Genomic DNA, 15,625 nt, shown 5'->3' with positions numbered 1-15,625 from the left:
CATTTATCTCTAGCAGGTTAGACTACTGTAACGGCCTTCACACTGGACTCTCTAAACGAGCTGTAAGACAGCTGCAGTCCATCCAGAACACTGCAGCTCAGGTCCTGACTAGAACCAGGAAGTACAACCATATTAGTCCTGTGCTCAGATCTCTGCACTGGCTTCCTGTGGCTCAGAGAATAGACTTTAAAACAGCTCTGCTGGTCTGTAAGTCTGTCCATGGTCTAGCACCAAAGTACATCTGTGACATGTTGGTCCTATATGAACCATCTCGGACCCTGAGAATCTCAGGGCTAGGCCTTTTGCTGGTGCCCAGAGTTAGGACTAAACGGGGTGAAGCTGTGGAGCTCTGGAACAGTCTTCCTGATGATGTGAGACAGGCCTCTACTGTGACAATGTTTAAGTCCAGGCTGAAAACACCTCTGTTCAATTGTGCACAGAACAACTGAAAGGGTTCTATCTGCACTCTGACCTTTTATTTTAATTATTATTTATGTTCTATTGATTTTAATTGCAGTTACATTTTTAACCTATTTTCCATTTTTTTTTAAAGTACTGTAAATTGCCCTGTGTATGAATTGTATTATACAAATAAATTTCCCTTGCCTTGCCCTGTTTAGCAAGTTTAAACAGATGAAGGTTCACATTTCTAACTGAGACGAGACAGTGCTGGTGAATCACCTGATGGTTCAGAGAACCACAGGTGATTCATTCAGGCAATGTAGCAGTTGCGGCTTCAGACGTCATATCACGTGATTTTTTTTTCTTACCAAAGTGAGCTTTGAAGCAGTGATTCAATGTTCAGGGTTTGAAGCATGTATCGAAGCTTCAGTGTCACACTACCATCACTACAATGAAGTACTACAACTGATCAAAACTGAGATTTGTAAAATACTTTTTAAAAATCACAGAAAACAGACAGTGACTCATCATGCATTTTCAAAGCATTTATTCCAAAGATGTATATATTTACAAAATTATCAGACATACTTAAATTGTTACATATTAACTTGATTTACTTGCAATTTACATTTCTGCTGTTGAGTCAAACTACCCTCTTCAAGGAGTTCAAGGCAATACCGGCATATAGGATACATCTTCAGAAAGACGTCTGCAAAACACCAAGATGTAAATACTCCTAGAAATGATTGCAAGTGCATGGGTTTAAGAAAAATAATCCCAGGTTGCTGACAGATGTCCTTTTAGCCCCTTGGCTTCTGTACCAGAGCTGTGGCAGTCCACTTAGTTCACCTGTTACACCACAGCAGGTCACACTGGACCCTCAGATGTGAAGGTGAGATGACTAACAGTTTATTTTCCTTTCCGTCCTTTCCCGCTCTTCACCCCTCCTTTGCCTGGTCTTCCTCTTCCTTTGCTTCCCTTTCCTTTACCACCTTTAGCGTGTTGTTCTTTCCTCTGCATTCCTCGCATGTCTTTCTTCATGCGACTGTCTACTACCTTGAAGACTCCTTTGACACCGGCGGGCCGTCTCACCTTCTTGCCAGCTCCCTTTTTAGCCACAACATATGTAACTTCTCGCTTCTCTTTACCCACACCTGCTTTTTTGTAGATACTGCCAAAAAGAGAAAAAGACAAAAAAAAATCTGTAAAACTACTCTGTATGAAGTTAGGCATTTTTATGACCAGTTTTCTTTCTTTCTTTTTGTTTTTTGTTTGGGGTGCAGACATACCTCTTCAGCTGAGCCACCTTCTCCCTCTCTGAAATATCCACTGTGTTCACTACTGCCTCTGCTTTCTTCTTCGCCTGCTCCATCCTCTTCAGCATCTGGTATAGTTGCACAGAAACCAACAAATGTATTTTTACTCACTATTTACTACTATTTAGGTACTCTGTTTCAACCAACTTTGTTTCACATTATTTTTAATAAACTGTCCTTACCTCAGTGCAATACTCACAACCTAGGCACCTTTTTCCTTAATCTTACATTGTGTATATCCTATATTGCCTGTATATATCCTTATTTATTGTACATATTTCACATCTGTAGTATAGAGTTAGCTTTTTGTATGTCAGTATTTTTTGTAATACTTTAGTGTATGTATATTTAATATTTTATCTTGTAGCTTTCATATGTTGCTTTCAGTATTTTGTGTGATCATTTTTATACAGTCCTTTTTTGCACTAATTGTTTTTGCTGCTAAATGAATTTTTATTGGTCCTTTGACAGTGACAATAAAGATCTATTCTATTCTTATGAAAGCGTCTGAAAGTTCAATGAATATTATCTTAATGGCTAAAATGCTGACTATATAACAGTTTACTGTATAACTAAACCTGGGCTTCTTAGGTTCTCTGCTCATGTAGTCTGGTAATTATCTGTAATAGCTGTGTATTATATTGATCAGTACGAGTAAACAAGCAGCAGTCAGTGAGTCAGACTGAGTTAAAGTACGTCTTGGTGCTTGTTCTTTGTGCAGCCGTAAGCTTTACACTCCACCCTTGGCCTGGAGAAGTGACCCAGCACTGGCCGATAATGTGTCGTCTAACACTACTTTCAGAGAGCAGGTCTTAATGCACAATTTGGATTTTTTTGGTGAAATCCGATTTTTTTTGTGCTCGTTCATATTACACATGAAATGAGTTCTATCAGTTCTGAGTATGAAGAGAATGCCACCCTGAAGTGACTCACATGCGCCAAAGAGGTCCTGATGTAATACGTGACCACGCAGACTGTGTTTACGGAAGGAAATATATTTTACCCACCACTCCTCCTCCTGGGACGCAGAATTGTGACGTTTGTTGTATTTCAATGATGTAAAGGTCGGATAAACCTGGCTGGTCAGACTGAAGTCACATTGCAAAATATCAAATATGTATCAGATTTAGGACCAAATATAAAACTGGCCTGGATCACATTTAAAAAAAAAAAAAAATCGGATTTGTGCTGTTCAAACTGTCTTCAACAGATCGGATACATTTGCCATACATCACATTTGCCTGCAGTCTGAATGTAGCCTTAGACTGGCGTCTGCTGCACAGGGTCAGTACCGGTACTGCACAGCCCATGAAGGAGGAAACATGTCTGTGACCATGTCTGACTGACGGAACAGTGACTTAATACTCGACAACGGGCTATAACATAAGTTACCTAACGGAACCACTAGGATTATGTGTGCTCTTTGGAAATAGATGCCAATGAAAATTCACTACAGGTACCCTTTAAGTCTTCCATCCATCCATTATCTTCCGCTTTATTCAGGGCCGGGTCACAGGGGTAACAGTCTAAGCAGGGATGCCCAGACTTCCCTCTCCCCAGACACCTCCTCCAGCTCTTCTGGGGGACCCCGAGGCGTTCCCAGGCCAGCCGAAAGACGTAGTCTCTCCAGCGTGTCCTGGGTTATCCCCAAGGTCTCCTCCCACCAGGACATGCCCGGAACACCTCCCCAGGGAGGTGTCCAGGAGGCATCAGAAACAGATGCCCAAGCCACCTCAGCTGGCCCCTCTCGACGCGGAGGAGCAGCGGCTCTACTCCGAGCTCCTCCCTGGTGACTGAGCTCCTCATCCTATCTCTAAGGGTGTGCCCAGCCACCTTACGGAGGAAGCTCATTTCAACCGCTTGTATCCGGGATCTTGTCCTTTCAGTCATAACCCAAAGCTCATGACCATAGGTGAGGGTAGGAACGTAGATTGACCGGTAAATCGAGAGCTTCGCCTCTCGGCTCAGCTCCTTCTTCACCACGACAGACCGGTACAGTGACCGCATCACTGCAGATGTGGCACCCTTTAAGTCTTGTTCTGTCTTATTGACTTACAAATCAATGTATGAAGCATGCTGAAGTGCACAGTAAAAGAGGTGCTCCACTAGTTTAGTTTGCCTTTCTCTTACCCTTCTCTTCTTCCTGGCCTTGGCTTCAGCAACTCGTTTGATTGGCCGGGCATCAATTTCCTTCCATTTTTGTTTGTACTCCTCCACCATTTCCCTGGTTACTGGCACAGGTTTCTTCCTGTGTTTCCTCTCATCATCCAGGAACCACTCAGGTACCTCCCAGGGCTGGTCTGAATTAGCAAACCTGCAAAACAATGGAATGCAATGGATGAATGCAATTAAAAACATGTCTTTATAGTTTCATTATTCAAAGCCTTGTCTTTGACACTGCGCAGGACCACCACCCTATTGTGGACCAACCTGATGTCCTCCTCGACCCACCTGTGAAAAGAGCCATCCACCAGGTCCCTGGCTCTCTTCTTGGATGTAGCGATCTGGGAGCCCAGGGCCAGACCCTCTGCATCTAGGATCCTAGCTTTCTTACCTGAGGTGCAGAAACAACGTTGGACACAACATTAGGCTGAAAAAATGCAAGACTCCTACTTATTCCATTTACACGTAGACTGAGGTGGTAAAGATGAGGAGTTTCTATTACTCACTCGTGCTTTCAACAGGAACAACCTGGAAGTCATCATCATCAGCCTCTGCAGATATCCCAGCAGCTCCTTTGGCCTGTTTCATCCTAGTAATGTCCCTGGAAAAGCAGCAAAACCTGGTTTCTACTCTTTTGGGTTTTATTTTTTCACTGATAGTGTTTAGAAATTCAAAGATGTTACACAATATTAGCAACTGGTGGCTAAATTAAGCCTTTTGTCTACACAATACTCTTTAGTATTGTATATTAAAAGTATATATAAAAGTCTATTTCATTTGTTTCACTCATGTATTACATTACACATGCTCATCAAGCCATTGGAGCCAAACAGAGTGGGGTTTTACTTCTCATCGTCGCTGCTGTCGTCTGAGTCACTATCACTGTCCTCAGCCTCTTGTGAAGGTCCTGCCTCCTGTGAAGGTCCTGCTTCTTCCTCCACTTGCTCCACCTCTTCCTCTTCTTCCTCAGCTTTTCTCTTTTTGCCTTTTCCTGTAAAAATACCCAAAATTGTGACTATCAGAAAACTTTTTTTTAATTATTTGAAACTTACAAAAATTTTTTTTTTTTTTTTTTTAATTCATCAAATGTCCTTTATTGTGGAATTCCCTGGGCCCTTTGTGAACAGATATGGAAAAACTAAATAGTGGGGGAAATTTTTACCTGCTTGTTTGTTTTGGAGCCATTCAGTCTGTCTGAGCTCTCTGTCTGCGTCTCCTTCCAGGTCGATCTCGGAGAAGATGTCCTACATAATAAAATAATCATAGGATCAGAAGTCATGGTAATCGGCTCATTTACAGCTGTGAGATGTGACGGAGGTCTATGTCCATTGTGAAGGTGTGCCCGATCACAATTTAATTACAATTTTCTGTACATGATCTTTACTGTACACACCTTACTGAACCACAGGTTGGTCTCTTGCTCTTTCTTTTCATCTTTTCCTTCAAGCTCCACCAACAACCCACTCTCTTCTCCTTCATCCTCCTCCTCCTCTTGCTCAGCAAATTTTACTCTGAAAAACACATATATCAAAAATGAATATCTTTTCCAAACCTAACCACCTGGCGTTTGTATGTGCATTTATGTAGAAACACACCTTGTTCATATGTCAACTAATTTTGACCATGACCAGTAAGTGTACCTGTACTGGTCAGGCTCAACTGTTCTTTGTGTATTACTTATAAGCAAGAGAAGCGCAACTTCAGTAAAAATGGCCATAAATGCACTACACTGGACCTTTTTATTACGTGAATTACAGGCAGAGGTAAAACCTATGGGGAGCAGCCACTAGCTGTAAGTGACATACCATCGTTGATTCCGGGTGATCAGTATAAGCAAATGAGCAGCAGTCAGTGAGAGACTGAGTTAAAGCTTGTTGTTTGTGCAGTTGTAAACTTTGTACTCCACCATTGTCCTAGAGACACGACCCAGCACTGGCCGATAATGTGTCATCTTAGACTGGTGTCTGCTGCACAGGGTCAGTGACCAGTCCATCTCAGCCCAGCTAATCAGACAATACAACCAGACTGGGTCAGTAACAGTGCTGGAACAGTCCATGAAGGAGGAAACATGTCTCTGACCATGTCTGACTGATGGACTTAGTACTCGACAGGCTAAAACGTAAGTTATCTGACGGAACTGCTAGGATTATAAGTGATCTTTGAAAATACATACCAATGAAAATTCACAACAGGTACCCAATGAATGACGTTCATGTCTTGATTTCATTGGAACACTAAGCTTAATGGTAGCCATTAGCTTACAAGGGTAAAGTAACAGCAAACGAGTAGATGTACAGTAATTACTGCACGTAGTTGAATGACACTTTAGTTAACAATTTTAAATATTTACTTAACTACACATTTATAAAAATGATATAATGTTAGCTGTTAGGCTGATGCTGATAGCACTGGTGCACAAGTAAAATCTCCACAATAACACAGTGAAACTTTGTTATTGTGTCAACCCAGTCACTAATAAAGACAAAGTAAGAAAACAAACAAACAAACAAAAAAAAATTCTGAGAACTAATGAGAGAATGGGTATGACTCAACAGGAATATTTGTGTCAGAGATATTAGATCTACTTCAAATCATTGTCTGCACATAATACATTCAGTTTTCATGTTCTGTTCAGTCTGTTCAATGTATAAATGTACTTTGACCAAGATACATGTATAATAACACTGTCATTCACATTGAAAACATTCCCTAACCAGCACTTTTGTTTTAAAATTCATCTTATTAAAGTATGTAAGATTTGGCACATCTAATGTGAGGCAGGTAGTCTCTAAAAAAAACACAAAAAATGTAAGCCAGTGACTGAAAGGCACCAGGCAAAACACAGAAACGATTAACAGTTAGTCCAGTGTTGAACATTTCTCTGTTAACATTATGTTACATTTTTAACTAGGTTACTTATCTCAATACAAATAATTGTATGTCATTAGTTATAAGCTTAGTAAGCTAAACTTAGGTCACAAAATTTACATAATTTTAGCTAAAAGGAATTTATTACTAGCCATCAGACATACTGAGCAGTAAACAGCTAATGTCAGTGTTTCCAGAGTTAGACACTTTATAGCCAACGCTCCATTCGATTTTTACTGAAACAACTAAAAAGTAAAGCAATGAAAAAACACTCTGGATCTTACTTTTTGTTTCGGGCTGCGATCTTGTCGAGCTCCTTCTCCCTCTGCTCCACCTCATCTAAATCTTCTTCATCTAAATCTGAAGCCAGGGACATTTTATCCGCCTCATCATCCTCTTCATCGGACAGGACGAGGTCATCTTCTCCTTCTACCAGTGCACTGGCTATTTGCATGTCCCCCTTGGATATATCAGCCATCACCTGATGACAGAGGAAGCACAAAAGGTGAGCACAATAGGACTCAAAGGCATACAGATGAAAGGAGCTGATAAAATTAAGGTATTCTTTCGACTATTCTGACTAAGCTATTGTGTGCGTCTGTGTCCACCTTTTGCTTCTTGATGGTCATGAGAGAAAACAGGGATACGTCGTTGGTATCTGCAATGGAGATGCCTGGTAAGTCCATTTTCAGCTCCACCCGTTCCCTTTGTTTCCTCCGCTCCTTCAGCAGCTTCCTCTTCTTCCTTAAGTGCAACATAGACAGAGACAGGCCGCAGTCAGAACACATGCCATCAATCTGATTCAGCTGAGGACAGGCCTTGGCTAGGAATGGAAATGACGGTCAGACCTCACTACACACATGTACTGTAACACAGTGGACGGCATATTAAACCGACACAGTCTATCATATCAGAGAGAATGGGGTGAATAAACTCAGCTGTGTCATACTGTAACAAAGGTAAAATGTCACATATTTACATATTTAGCTAATTCAAATAATCATTCATAAGAAACAATAGTTAAAAGTTGAAATTTCAGCTTCACATCTGTATTGATATGGATACTAGAACTGCTGTTAGGTTACACTGACTGGAATTTTTAGCAAAGATATTCATTTTTGAAAATGAAACATTTTACATTTGGGTAATTTCTTCAGTTTCATCCACTTAACTACTGTAAAAATCCAGAAACTACTACTTAAATGAATACAAAAGGTGAAAGTGTACAATAGAGCAAGTTAACCCAACAATAAAATCACAGTTCCTGGTAATGGATCCTACCGTTTGAGCTCAGCCACCTCCTCGGCTTTGAGCTCTGCCAGCTTCTTCTCCATTTCCTCCTCCTCCTCCCCCTCCTCTTCCTCCTCCTCCTGCTGCTGCTCCTCTTTCTTCTTGTCTTGGTCTTCATCTGAATTCTCTTCATCAGAACTTAAGCTACAGACAAAAGGGGAGTTTCTTTCACATGTTCACAGTGCAGGTCTTCATGCTCAATTCTGATTTTTTGCTGAATTAATTTTTTTTTTTGCATTGTTGTTATAATATAAATGCAACTGCCATCAGACTAATGGGTGACCAGTCTACAGTCCTGAAGTGACCCACAAGTACATGTGATGTCACACACTGCCCATTGTGTTTACGGAAGTATATGTTGTTAGCCTCATAGCACAGTTGCCGAACTCATGCACAAATGGGCAAAAGTTTTTGGACACGCTGAATTCAGGTGTTTCTTTTCTAACAGGGGTCTGGGATACAAAACAATAATGACAAATGTCATAATATAGTTTTATATTGGGATAAATATCATTGCATTGGTTAGTTTGGTTTAAATTGTTATCTTTGCTTCCAAAATGCCTCAAAGAAGGGTTTTATTTCATTTCTCTCAACACTGATTTTTCTTTTATCCATGACTTAGATTTTAGATGTTCTACCTCTAAATTTCTAAAAATATTTTTCGTGCCCTGACTCAATAATTTTCTACCACAACTAACCATCTACTTTCTTCACATCTCACTGTAGAAGAAAAATCTCCCATTGAACTTTGATGTTTATAAACAATATGAACAAAAATATTGGGACACATCAAGTCTTCAGCTGTAAGATGTCCTGTTTGTGCTGATTTGATTATAAACATCAATATTAATTATCAATATGACATTTATCTCAATATAAAACTCTCTTTCGACATTAGTCATTATTGTTTTATATCCCAGTACCCCTGTTAGAAAAGAAACACATGAATTCAAAATGTCCCAATACTTTTGTCCATTTGTGTACGAGTTATGCAGTTATGCTATGAGGCTAACGATACGAATCTTGTCGGATTCCGCCTCCTCCAATGCAGAATTGTGACATCTGTTGCATTTCGATGACATAATGGTGAAGATGAAATACAACAGAACCATTCAGAATGAAGTCACATTTCAAAACATCTGATATGTAGTCAATTTAGGGCCACAAATAAAGGTGGCCTGGGTCTGATTTGAGAAAAACAGGTGAAAAAGTAAGCAGAGCTTACTAATACCCCTGCCCTTTGCCCCCCCCCAGCTCATGGATACCCCGCCTACCCAGGGATTCATTTGAAGTCATACATTTACTCTTTTCAAAACTTTGGAGGAAAAAAAATCTAAAAATTACCTCCTCTAATGGTAAAGAACACATGTGTGAAGTTTGATAAGAATCAGGTGAATAATGTCCGAGAGATGGGATGGACAAAATCTCAAGTGGGCAGGGGTATAAAAATTGGATTTGTGCTGTTCAGACATAAAGAAAAATCAGATTTGGGCAAAAAGTCAGATCTGGGCCACTTTTACCTGTGATGTGAACATAGCATTAGATAGGCTGTAGCAGAGAACAATGTGTACGTGTGTTTGAGTGTGAGTCTGTTTGAAAACATTTACCGGATCTCCTGGTTAAGCAGTTTGGCCTCATCCTTCAGTTTCTTGGCCAGGAATCGCCTCAGTTTGGACCTCCAGTTCAGCAGCAGCCTGATGACATGCACCATTCAATATGTCTCCAAGTTATTTTTACATTGCACTTCTCAATCACTTCAATACCACCAGACACTCTTGTGCCACATGTGTGAATATTTATCATTCTAATCACTTCCTCATTTATAAGCCTCAACTGTCACAGATAGAAAATGCTTACCGGAGCTCTTTGCGTCCCAACACTTTGATGTCACGGCAACACTCCTTGATCTCATCAGTGGTGGCAGAGTGAGACTCCAGGTTTGGGTTGTCAAAGGTGATCTACATCAGTAAACATGCTGTGTGAATCACACTGCAAATTCCAGAATTAGGATCTTGTAAAATCCAGCAGTTCAGGATTCAAGATTCCAAATCCCTTTTTGTCATTCAACATGTGACATGTTCACATGTTTACATCAAACACACTGGATTGAAGCAGTGGTGTCACCATTTTTTGTGAAAAAGACATATTTTTCATTTTGGCAAAACAAGATCTAGTTTCATTTAATACTGAAAACATTCAGCACCAACTACTAACAAGATTCCAACTTGTATATTATCCTATTCTTGGATGTTTCGTGCACATTTCAACTCAGTTCATTGAAACACAACTGGTGGAGCAAATAGACAGAGACCTTTTCCTCACAAAAATTATGAAAAACAAGTGAAACAGTAAGCAGAGCTTATTAATACCCTGTGTGAAATTTGAAAAGAATTGGGTGAATAGTGTCTGAGAAATGGGATGGACTTCCTGGCATATCTCTCTACCTCCAGCAGTGGTGGCTCCTTTTGATCTGTTGAGCTGCTGGAATTCCTCGTGCTCCTGTGCGTGGTGCTTCTGCAGGTGCTTCATTAAATTTGTCGTATTGTATTTGGCAGTGCTACCACCACCCCTGGCAACATTTACTTTACAAGCATTACAAGCTGCTGTCGAGCTAGTTGGTGTGGTAAGGCTGAAATACCTCCAGATCACAGACCCCTTAGTTCGCTCCATGTTGCCTGTCTGTTTACAACAACTCCATTCAGTTCTCAGCATGCATGAAGTAGCCCGTGTCACAAAAATTTAAAGGGGAAGAATCAGTCTTATGGATCAGATGCTTTTACAGATCCCTGATCTGAAAATGTTGATATAGGGGCCGATATCTGATCCTAATATTGGATCGGTGCAACCTTAGACACAGAAACAACACAGCATTTCCCATAACTGTGATATTGTGGCTTTACTTTGCCACAGTGGCAGAGCGGGTATTGCCTTCTGTTTAACGTCCATCTGTGAATGCAGAGATATCTGGCCTCACACTTCAACTAATGAAAGTGATCTCACCTCGCTGGCTTTACCCAAGAAGTCCACTGGGTTGTCAGCTTTTAGAAAGGCCATCAATGTGAAACTGTGGAAGAGTGTCAGGTCCCCATCTGCATATCCCTCCGCCTGGAAGAGCATAGTTACAGACCTCAACAGTCAATCATACAATAACTAGTACCATAAATAACTTCAAACTATTCTCTAATTATATCTCAATGACAAATGCTCTAGCATTCACTACAAGTCTGTGAATCATCAACTAGGCCTGTAACGGTACACGTACCGAACCGAACCGAACCGTTTCGGTACACACCTGTTCGGTTCGGCACACAGCTGTACCGAAACGGCACAGTATGTTGACAAAAAGAAAAAGGAACGAAAGATGTCGTTTAATGCGGAACTTTAAATCCGCGCAAGTTTCACACGGACATATTAAAGGACACGCACATTGACCCAAAATACCAAATAGCAGCTGATATAAGGTAAAAAAAAAAAACAAAACAAAACAAAAAAAACAAATATGATGTGAACCTGGAAGGAAGAGACTGAAGACCCTCCACCATCAGTACAGTCCAGTTTGGATCACTTCAGGTCCCGGTGAAAGACAACAACGAGGAAAGAGACGGAGATAAGACGGACGTTGTTTGGCCCCTAGGAACTATGGTAGTTCTAAAACACACTAGCTCTCTCTCTCTCTCTCTCTCTCTCTCTCTCTCTCTCTCTCTCTCTCTCTCTCTCTCTCTCTCTCTCTCTCTCTCTCTCTCTCTCTCTCTCTCTCTCTCTCTCTCTCATGCACGCTGTATAACAGAGGAATAAAACTCGGAGTTGGCCACTGACAGTATATAAAAATAAAGTTTCACTTTCGTTTCACGCCAGCGTTAGTTACGTTAGTTATGGACCGGACCGCACCCCCCCACCCCCCGGCTCCGACAAAAAAAAAAAAAACAAAAAACAAACAAACCATCCCGCAGACAAATCGTACGTTCCATGCGCGCGCACACTCAAACACACACACACACAAGTACACACAGTGTCCTAAACAATTTATTCTCTGTCCTAAAATAAATAATTTGGTTCAGTTTGTTGTCAATGTTGCTCTTCAGTTTGTTTAAACAGAATACCAGTTTACCCTCCTGTTGATGTTGAACTTCATGCAGAATTTTTTTGCTGATATTTTTCTGCAGATTGTGAACTGACAGAACTGTGATTAGATTTTTCTTGTTTGTTCAAAACTACCTGTCAGAGAAAAGTGCAATACTAATGTTTAAAATACATTTAGTCATATTAATAATTTATTTTATTTTCTATTTGATTTATAGCAGCAGAATTATATTATTCCTGTTTTTCTATATTCTATTGTGTCCAAAAATTGGGGGAAAAATGTTAAAAAATTCATAAATGTATTAAAGACATTTTGAGGGGTTTTCTTTCTTCCCGTACCGAACCGAAAAAAAACCGAACCGTGGCTTTGAAAACCGAAAACGTACCGAACCGAAAATTTTGTGTACCGTTACAGGCCTATCATCAACCCAAACAAACCTTTGGCTTTTTGTCTGTAACCAGCTCCTTCACAGTCTTGGCCTGCACCTCAACTTCTTTGAACGCATGTTTGGGGTCAAAGAACTTACTGTCGATTTTGTCTGGAGCAATAAAACCTGACAAAACAAAACAAAAAAAAGTGTAATTTGATGGAATAACATGGAGCCAGCAGTACCCTTAAACAAGAAACAGAATGAAAAATACTTGAAGAGAGACGAGTAAAATGTTTTTTTGCTGATCACAGACTAATGTGTAGCTACCACTGACCCTGACAGATGACGAAGATCTCAGCAGACTCATTCCTGGATGCCTGTGGTTTGGTTGCCTGCACCTTCTTGAAGAACTGCTGGAAGATCCAGAGGAGTGGCTGGTAATCTTTGGAGCGGAAGACTTTAGTGACAAAGGTGCCACCTTTGATCAAGAACTCACAGGCCAGCTTCAGAGCCATGAGGGTTAAGTGAGCTGGAGGTAGAGGAGGACACAGTCATCAGTGGCTTCTAAAACATCCACTAATAAAGCCTGAGGTTTTCCATCAGTCGCTCCTACCCTGCGAGAAAGCATCATGTTGCCAGTTGGCTCCCACATTTGGAGCTCCGTCATTCAACACAACATCAGCCTTCCAAGTCTGCAGCTCTTTCCTGAGAGCCTGCATAAGGGTCAGAATACATATCATTAGGTTATGTTCAATTATTCTTAGTTTGGCAGTTCAGAACACACCTAGAGTCCTTCAGGTGTCATATTATAAAATAATAATATAAATCAGATACCAAGACAAAGGTGTTTATATTCAAATGTGTTGTTTGGTGTGTGGGTTTTTTTTTGTGCATTTATTTAGTAAGAAAGTTTTTACAGATTAGAGATGTGTAAACGTTGATGTATTAGCAAATAATAAATGTGAATTTGTGCACTGGAATGATCGAGAACACTCATTGGTAACAATTCCTCACCTGTCTACATTTCTCAGTGGTGATGTCTTCCTGCAGGGTCACCACATTGGGGATGGGCTTGATGGGCACCAGGTCAACACCTGAAAGTGATTAAACTTCTCTTATTCGGAATACAAGGAGCAAAACTAAATAGCTATGGACTCAACAATTATTATTTCAATATACATTAGTTTTATTGATACAGAGGCAAAGCTCCAATTCAGGCTAATTCTAAGAGCTATGCTATGAAAACCACAATGTTGGTACAAAGGATTAATGTAGAAAATGAGTAGGGTAATGTCTTTGCACTCACCAATAATGAGACTGGAAACAGGCATAAACTTGGATGCAACCTGCAACCTGTAGGAAGAGGATCAAACATTTTTGCACATGCTGCCCATATTCTCATATACAAGTATATCATCAATCATGTTGTCAAAACCTTATATGTTTTAACAGGTTTATTTTATTACATTAATGTGGTATGTACTGTAGTTTATTCTGTAATCATATTCACTAAATTCTAGAATGTTTGAAAAATAAATGCACAAGATTACTGTCATTTGTTTACCATTGGTACTGTTTGACATATTACAATTCTACTTCTTATGTAAATATGTATACAGTCTATATAAGTTTATTACTTACAACCACTATAATTTCGAATTTTTTGTAATGTTTGTTTAAGGCACTATTCTTATGAATGCACATTTTTCTTGTACTTTATACAATTACTGCCTTGATCATTTGATATTGATAATTTTGCCATTTTGGGATCAATAAAGATCTTGATCTAGTCTGACATAGTAGATCTTTCCTGCTGTAAAGCCAGCACTTTTACATAGTTTTTCTTTTTCCAAGCCTGCAACAAAATACATTGACTTGATTGATAAACAAACAGCTACATACATTATTCTATTACTAATAAGGTATCTTCAAATATTTGTTCAATGTTTACAGGGTAAAATGAGTGCAGGATTACTTTCAATTAATGAATACTTGTGTTAACCTATTCATATTATACTTCTGCAAGAGACTTGGAAGAATGTAACTGTATATATATATACAGTATATGTAGTACAAGGATTTTATATATTTTATAGGATCTTATCATTGAAAGGATCTTATGAAGCTACATATGACAACACACAATTCAATTCAAACAATATAACTGAACCGATACAACAACAATATATTAGGCGTTTTATTTAATTAGCCTTTAACCCCACACAGTGTTTTTGACGGGCAGCTCACCATCCTCCAGGAGCCGCGCACAGGTCCACCAGAGCTCTGGCTTTCTGCAGAAACTGAAATTTACGGTTGAGCTGGATGAGTTTGAAAGACGAACGAGAGCGGTAGCCTGAAAAAGACAGGATAATCTGTTGAATACCATCTGAAACGCACTACAGACTTCAAACAACTATTAGGTTCTAGACCTCGTAATGCTAACACCATCTACATGCTAAGGTTAAAGCTGTGTTAAACTTACCTGTTTCTTTAGCAAGATGGTAGAACTTATCTTTTCTCGTCTTTCCGACTTTGAGCTTCTTCCCCATGTTTGTATTTGTGTTTAAGACTGGATTCTAAAAGCTGAAATATTACACCTAGACAGATATTAAGCTACTAGCGCCGTTTAAACAGCTCCGTCCATGCTATAAACACAACACGTGTGTCATCTGTGTCGCTGACATTCAACGTCATGCACTCTACTGGGTTTCTTCTTCCGGTTTGGATTTTTATTTTTTTCAACTTTATTAACAACATTTGAATATACAGTACACAAATTTAAACAAACAAGATGTCAAAAGGAAAAAGCATTTGAACAGATAAGTTTAAGAAAATAATGCATAGATTTAAAGATACAAAGCATAATATACAAATAATAGTAAAAAAAAAAAAAAAAAAAAAAAAGTAAATAAATAAATAAAAAATAACAAATCTAACAAATATAAATAAATAAATGCAACAGAGAGTTCAGTTAGTATTTTCTTCTGGTTTGGATGATATACCCGCTGTTTACGTCATAGAATAACTAATGCAGCTTTCAAGGTAAACGCTCATGTCTATCCTTGCAAACTGTTCCTACAAAGATATAAAAAGGACATCAATGTAGATTGCTCCTTTTGCAATCAATCAGAAGAA

General features: G+C 39.4%; 1 protein-coding gene across 1 annotated transcript; it reads right to left on the bottom strand.

Annotated features, from left to right (window-relative positions):
- Nucleotides 1–929: 929 nt before the first annotated feature.
- Nucleotides 930–15,173, bottom strand: ftsj3 (FtsJ RNA 2'-O-methyltransferase 3). Its single transcript, XM_030132233.1, has 21 exons — nt 14,973–15,173; nt 14,738–14,843; nt 13,797–13,843; nt 13,505–13,584; nt 13,104–13,203; nt 12,825–13,019; nt 12,558–12,673; nt 11,040–11,144; nt 9,897–9,997; nt 9,647–9,733; nt 8,031–8,183; nt 7,358–7,493; nt 7,034–7,230; nt 5,275–5,392; nt 5,044–5,125; nt 4,728–4,872; nt 4,388–4,482; nt 4,170–4,272; nt 3,849–4,032; nt 1,692–1,786; nt 930–1,573 (listed from the first exon to the last, which is right to left on the bottom strand). Exons 1-21 carry the CDS (start codon nt 15,037–15,039, stop codon nt 1,312–1,314), a joined length of 2,574 nt encoding a protein of 857 aa, XP_029988093.1. The 5' UTR covers nt 15,040–15,173; the 3' UTR covers nt 930–1,311.
- Nucleotides 15,174–15,625: the final 452 nt, after the last annotated feature.

Source organism: Sphaeramia orbicularis, chromosome 4, assembly GCF_902148855.1.
Source record: "Sphaeramia orbicularis chromosome 4, fSphaOr1.1, whole genome shotgun sequence".
NCBI lineage: Eukaryota > Metazoa > Chordata > Actinopteri > Kurtiformes > Apogonidae > Sphaeramia > Sphaeramia orbicularis.
The sequence above is the reverse complement of the archived record's forward strand: the minus strand, read 5'-3'. Positions and strand labels throughout refer to the sequence as shown.